Raw genomic sequence first — 7377 nt, forward strand, 5'->3', positions numbered from 1 at the left:
TGATCTGCTGGAGGCATGTTTAATTAAAATGGCGAGAGCTCTGACTGTCAACAGCCAGGTGTCGTGAGTTAAGTGGAATTTAGCGCATGACCGCGACAAAATTAGACGCTCGTCTTACAAGGTATGAGACACCAGTCAGACATTCAGCTACATTCTGGACAAACTGTTTTGTCAGAGGAATACCCTCCCATGAGTCTGTGCGTCCAGTATAAGAATTTCAAACGTTATCGGACAAGACAGCCTTACCATATTCAACAATAACAATCCTTATTATCTTGCCTTTATTTACCGGGACGGGGGTCTCTATTTACTTTGAATGTGTGTTTATAAGGGTGTGTGTGTGTGTATGTGTGTGTGAGGGACCTGTTCTGCTCAGGGGTTCAACTCTGTCCCAGCTGGTCCGACATGTCTGTCAGCAGAGCTATTACAATCCCCCTGCAGGGGGAAGGAGGGGGAGAGACATGGGCCTGTGACCTTGAAACCAGTGCTGAACATTACCCCCCCCCCACACACACACACACACACAAACACACACACACACACACACACACATATACCCATATACCTCACTCAGACTGAGTTTGTATGTGTCTATATAAATGTGTTAATTTGCTACATGCAGGCTGATTGGCTACAATGTTTGGCTGATTGTCTTATCGAAGACAGCCAGGAACATATTTTTCACACAGGCTGACCATTTCAGCCAAAGTAGCATTAGCACCCTGACCTACAGTACATTAAGAAACTCAGTGTGTTGCCGTGGGGATCCTTAATGGAGGACAACGTGCTAATGCTACAATGGGACTCTAACGAGCGAGCGTCAGTGTTAATTTCTCTGTTCGACAAAGGGCCTCTGTGATCTGCCAGTGTGTCAGCGGTTAGCAGCTATGGCCTGTGTGCTGCAGCAGGTGTGTCCTCCACACTTCCTCCGTGCTGAGACACACGGCATGTGTCAGCTCAAAGACAGCACAGGGGTCCGTGGCTGTGGAGGGGGCCGGGGGAGGACGGGGGGTCAGGGGACAGGAGGGGTCCTGCTGGGGGTTATTTGGATCGTGCACAGAGTGGTCAGCCTGAACGACAGATCATTTACATCTCCCTGCGTAACTCTGTAGCCGTGATATCATAAGCTCCTTATTTTCCCACCAGGCCCCTCTCTGGGCTGAGGCCTGATGATGATTATTACCTGTCAAGGGTTTGGCTGAGAAACCCAGTGGAAAGAAGAAGAGAGAGGGATAGTGAGAAAAGAAAAGAGAAGACGAGACAGTGCGAAGGCTCGGAGAAGAGTGAGGAGAAGAGTGAGGAGAACAGGATAAGAAAGGAGTGAAGAGGAAGAAGAGACCATTTAGAAAAGAGTGTGAGGAGAACAGAGGCGCTCGGTGACAGGTCTGACAGCCTCAGGGCCTCACACTCCTCCACTCCCAGGGTTACATTTAAACCCAGCGATTGGGTGTGCACTTGGAGACATGTCACTGGGGGCTCAGCCTTGAGAAAGTGATGAGGTCCCAGGCCTGCTCTACCTGGGCTACCGGTTGGTTTGAAATAGAGAAACAGAGCGCTACTGTCCATCAGAGAGACTTGGCATCTCACCCCCGCCAGGCCCACTGATCGAGACACCGCAACAGTAGACTCCTAGTGGACCTCAGACCACCATCCCACAAGAGGATTCAGCCCTCTATATCTCCCTTTACTGAGTCATCTCAAGTGGCACATAAATCACATAGTGTACACACACTGGATGGCTGAGTGACTGGGTGACTGGGAGGCTCAGTGACTGGGTAACTGGGAGGCTGGGTGACTGGGAGGCTGGGTGGATGGGTGACTGGGAGTCTGGGTGACTGGGAGGCTGGGTGGATGGGTGACCGGGAGGCAGGGTGACTGGGTGACTGGGTGACTGGGAGGATGGGTGACTGGGTGACTGGGAGGCTGGGTGACTTGGAGGCTGGGTGACTGGGAGGCTGGGTGACTGAGTGGCTGGGAGGCTGGGTGGCTGGGTGAAAGTGGGTGTTTGAGGGGCTTTGTGTGCTCAGTAGAATGTTGGGGAGTGTTGAGCTTCACTGTGAGGCTAATGACTCAGCAGCCACCGTCTCATCAGAATTGATAAACCATTTGTTACATGTTATTAGCCATTTGTTACACGTCATTCACCATCTGCTACATGTTATTTCAATTATGAATTCCAAGTAAGCCCAGCCCATGCAGAGATACTAATAGCCAGGACGGGAGGGTAAACCTTTCCAAAGCGGAGAATAGTATGAGCTGATCCAGCAGGGCACTCAAGGTCACTGGAGGAAACTTTGCCAGGGTCAAGTTCTGCTACCTCTGTTTCTCAAATTAGAGCATCCAGTTGGTTTGGAACCCCCCTAAAATATCTCTCTCAATCCACTTCCTGTAAAGGGCAGGAACCATATGTACCTTAGGATGTATTTGTTCTCACCAACAGCGCTGTTAGAGATCCACTGTCATAGGCACTATAAGGCTACTTTGGAGAATCAGGGTGTCACATTGTGATGTGGGGCTAAATTAGTTGGTATCCTGGTTTGGGGCTCTGGCTGGTTGAGCTTAGCGTTGGCTACCAGGTTTTAAAAGTGGCTCAGTTGGGGATCCAGAGAGGAACACACCTCACCCAGTCTGGTGGCTTCTGGGTAGTAAAAAACGGCACAGGAATGATCCCATTTGTGACACTTCATAGAGCCCGGTGCTGGCATCCAGCGCGGCCCCAGTTAGCCAGCCTCTGATCAGGGTCCTGCCATGAGCCCAGCGATGACTACCACATCATTAAAGTGACATTGTGCTTTGTGCACATCCAAAACACCAACTGGAACAGAAACACAGCCGAAGTGAACCGTCTGAGGCCTACGCATGCCACTTCACCCTTCTTTAAAGACCAAAGGTCATATCAAATTAAAGTGTACAGAAATGCATCTATTCCAGCGTAAAGGTTCTGGGTGTGAAAGCATTGTGTTGTTGTAACACACAAGTTGCAGTAAGCAAATTGAATAAAACGTATCTTAAAAGAGTTGGCTCATTTTCACACTGCTATCGGATAGCCGAGTGTGATCTGTACCATATTACGGCTGGCATGGATTGGAGATTAGTCCGCAGCTGTCTCAGTGAACCTTATCGCGCCGAGATCTCCCGGTTTCTCGGAGAACAGGATAACCTTTCCGTCCCTTGAGGGCAAGCGGCTGGGACCACCTGACACCGGATCGCCTCCCTGGAATTTGGGGAACGGCGGTGTCCGTTCACAGAGCCCACCCCACGAGGGACATGGCATCCCTGAATTGTGTTTATTTGTTGGCACCCTGTCGTGAAAACCTTCCCATCAACTGCATATTAATCTTGTCAGCGAATTTCCAAGCCTTTTTTTCTTCCCTCACTTCAAAACCACTCCACCACACCAAGACCTCTTCATGAATTTATGACCCTCTCCTCACTTCTCCAGTCCTTCCTGTCCTCCTCCCTCTCTCACTCTCCACTCTTCTTTCCTCCATGCTTCTCTCTCCTGCCCCACTTATTTCTCAGTGTTCCTTTGCCCTCGTTACACACAAACACACGCACACCTTACATACACACACATAAACACGTAGTAGCCCTGTTCTTTGGTGACACGTCGGCCTGGCAGGCAGCGCAGGGCACTAAAAAGCTCCAGGGATGAGAAACCTCCCAGTCCTGCTGAGAACCCATCTTCTGTTTCACACCAACATCAATTGATGGGCTCAGCACTGGGCACCTAGAGGACTGCCCTTTCTCCCCTAAGAGGAATGAAGGGATGAAGAGAAGCAGAGATAGGAGGGAGAGTCATGGCAGAAGGCAGTCTCCTTTAACCTTTTTACCTCAGTGTACCTCTCTCGGCCTGCCGACTTAGCAGAAGCGACAGGCTCTTGTAAAGTGGTGTGTATAAACAAGACAGGGCCTTCGATGCGCATTCCTTTGCTTTTCCCTCACTTTTCTCTGAATGATCAGGTGTTTGATATGTGTGTTTTATATGCTTGGGCCGCACATGTGTGCTGGGAATCTGGTTGCTAGGGTTTGGGAGTTTAGAGGTCCTCAGGGACCTATCCGCACCATGAGACCACAGCACAGCCAGCACTGTGGGTCCCCCAGCACCACACACACACATGCAAACATGCACGCACACACACACACATTTGGCACACATAGCAACCTCAAAATACTACACACACTACACTGGGAGATTGGACTCACGTTGAGGATCTGAACAAACAAGAAAAATACTGCAGACAGTAGTCAACAACTTAGCATGACGTCACTGAGCTTATTTACTTGGGTGGGGAGATCAACATTTCTGTGTAAATTTGTGGGTGACAAAAACAAGTCCAAAAAGACACACGGGCAAGTAATTAGTCAAAGCTGAAATGACTGGCTATTCAGCTCCTCACGTCAACTGAAATGCAGAAACTCACACCTGGTGACAAGAGCAGGAGTCAGAGGGTCGTCTGCCACTCAAAACCCAAATGTCAGCCAAGGGCCAGCTGGGGTCACCCCGTCACCACTCTCCCCCTGTCCTCCCTCCCTCACCCCGTCTGCACTCTCCCCCTGTCCTCCCACCCTCACCCCGTCACCACTCTCCCCCTGTCCTCCCACCCTCACCCCGTCACCACTCTCCCCCTGTCCTCCGTCCCTCACCTCGTCTGCACTCTCCCCCTGTCCTCCCACCCTCACCCCGTCACCACTCTCCCCCTGTCCTCCCACCCTCACCCCATCTCCACTCTACCCTGTCCTCCCACCCTCAGCCCCTCTCCCCCTCCATCTATCCTACCACTCTTACCCCATCTCCACTCTACCCTGTCCTCCCACCCTCAGCCCCTCTCCCCCCTCCATCTATCCTACCACTCTTACCCCATCTCCACTCTCCCATGTCCTCCCACCCTCAGCCCCTCTCCCCCTCCATCTATCCTACCACTCTTACCCCATCTCCACTCTACCCTGTCCTCCCACCCTCAGCCCCTCTCCCCCTCCATCTATCCTACCACTCTTACCCCATCTCCACTCTACCCTGTCCTCCCACCCTCAGCCCCTCTCCCCCTCCATCTATCCTACCACTCTTACCCCATCTCCACTATACCCTGTCCTCCTACCCTCAGCCCCTCTCCCCCCTCCATCTATCCTACCACTCTTACCCCATCTCCACTCTACCCTGTCCTCCCACCCTCAGCCCCTCTCCCCCTCCATCTATCCTACCACTCTTACCCCATCTCCACTCTACCCTGTCCTCCCACCCTCAGCCCCTCTCCCCCTCCATCTATCCTACCACTCTTACCCCATCTCCACTCTCCCCTGTCCTCCTACCCTCAGCCCCTCTCCCCCTCCATCTATCCTACCACTCTTACCCCATCTCCACTCTACCCTGTCCTCCCACCCTCAGCCCCTCTCCCCCTCCATCTATCCTACCACTCTTACCCCATCTCCACTCTACCCTGTCCTCCCACCCTCAGCCCCTCTCCCCCTCCATCTATCCTACCACTCTTACCCCATCTCCACTCTCCCATGTCCTCCCACTCTGGCAGCTAGGGCTCCAGCCTGCCAGCCTTCCAGATTTACCGCCACACTGAAACATGGCGAAAGGGATCCGGCACTTTCAGAGTACACCATGCGAGAGACGGCTGCAAAGGCAGATGAGTGTCAGGGCGGAGAGTTCAGAGGGCAAAAATAACAGAGACAATGATCGCGGTTATAAATTCTGGCGCAGACGCATCAAGCTGTCCACGCACTCCTTAGGTAGGATGTCAGGCCATTGGAAGTGAAAACATTAACCCCATCCTGACTAAAAAGGTCATAACTCACAGCCCAGCTCTGACATGAGTTACTGTCGCTCATTACGGCTGGACAACCTGTCTTCTACTCCCTCTCTCTTTTTATCTCTCTCTATGTCGCTCTCCCTACTATCATTGATGTGACTGGTGGATGGATGTATCCATTGCTAGAGTCTCTGGAGTGTTAAAAGATACTCTTACCCCCCCAAAAATGTAAATGCCAAAAGTGTGCAGCGAGAGGAAGCGAAAGCAGCGGTGGTGTCACACACACTTCATTTTTACAATTCGGACACACAACGCTCTCATATGATATGGGCTGTTATTTGCCTCGGGTGTAACTTATATTCTATTCAGGCAGTGTGTGAGGCAGCTTCAGAATGAGGCCCCCCACTGCTTAGTGGCACTCTGCCCAGGCCAGACCTCTCTGCCCTCACTTTGCCAGCACTCTGAAAACCTCACCAGAGAGAGAGAGAGCAGTCAACACCCCAGACCAACACTATTCAAGACCTGTCTTATCTACGATCACCTCGTTTCCAACCTTTGATTGAACCTTTGCTAAATAGAAGGGAAACTAATTTATTAAACAAATTAAAATTAAAAATAATAGAAGAGAACCATATCCTTCAAAGGGGTGGTTATGTGTTAATAATTATTCTTAACTACTTGGCTAAGCCCAGATGAAATACGAAGAGCTTAAATCAACATAGACTTTGAATGGACTATAACAGTAGTAGTGCATGATGAATGAAGGATTTATATCGTTTTACAGATTTTTTTTGTCACAGTAATTTGGGAATGAAATAGAAAGTGCTGCCAAAGCGGTGTAATCGAAGTGTGGGAGTCACTGTGTGCTTTAGATAGATTTATGGCCCTGCCGCAAGTTAGCCAGATAAAATGTTACTTGAGAGCAGCTGAAAACGTTAGTAAAATGAACAGAGGAAGAGAGAGAAGGAGAAAAAGAGAAAAAGCTAAAGAACGCTTAGAGACCAGGATAACACATATCTAATGATCTCGCACATGGCGCTTATCTTCCGAACAGCTGAAAATACCATTTTTTTCTCCACCATAGATAAAACAACCAAAGGGAGAGTACTTTCAAAGAGATGTAATCTGTTTTCCTTCCTTCCCTCCCCTCCATCCATCCCTCCATCCCTCTACAGCTAGCACCAACCTCTGGAGATCAGGCCTGACTCTGTTTAGCCTGTCGGTGCTAAAAGGTTATCTGTAATGTATGAAGGTGCTAAGCAGAGATCTGTCAGTGTGAGCACGCCTGGGGGCTAGTCAGGGATGGAGGGAGGGATGGAGAGTGAGGTTAGAGAGGAGGGGAGGGGAGGGAGGGGAGGGAGAGAGAGAGGGAGTGAACCGCTAAATGGTTTTATTGAATTAATCACGAGTGAGAGATCAGCCATGGCCAGAGGCGACCACAAGGCCCCTAGCTGTGTAGCTGTAGCTACACAGCGGGGCGGACGGCAGGGCGGTGATCCCAGCCCATTGGAATGCCTGCTCAGAGCCATGAAAGAATAGACGACTTCAATTGGGTTATTGGTCTGTGGAGAGACCAGTGCGGCAGAGAAAGGAGAGGTCTTTTAACTTAATTAAACAC

At 50.6% G+C, this 7377-nt stretch overlaps 1 protein-coding gene across 1 annotated transcript; it reads left to right on the top strand.

Moving 5' to 3' along the window:
• Window positions 1-887: 887 nt before the first annotated feature.
• On the top strand, window positions 888-5532 carry LOC123482185 (extensin-like). Its single transcript, XM_045208973.1, has 2 exons — window positions 888-1064; window positions 4825-5532. Exons 1-2 carry the CDS (start codon window positions 888-890, stop codon window positions 5530-5532), a joined length of 885 nt encoding a protein of 294 aa, XP_045064908.1.
• Window positions 5533-7377: the final 1845 nt, after the last annotated feature.

The sequence above is a fragment of the Coregonus clupeaformis genome, chromosome 29 (genome assembly GCF_020615455.1).
Source record: "Coregonus clupeaformis isolate EN_2021a chromosome 29, ASM2061545v1, whole genome shotgun sequence".
Taxonomy (NCBI): domain Eukaryota; kingdom Metazoa; phylum Chordata; class Actinopteri; order Salmoniformes; family Salmonidae; genus Coregonus; species Coregonus clupeaformis.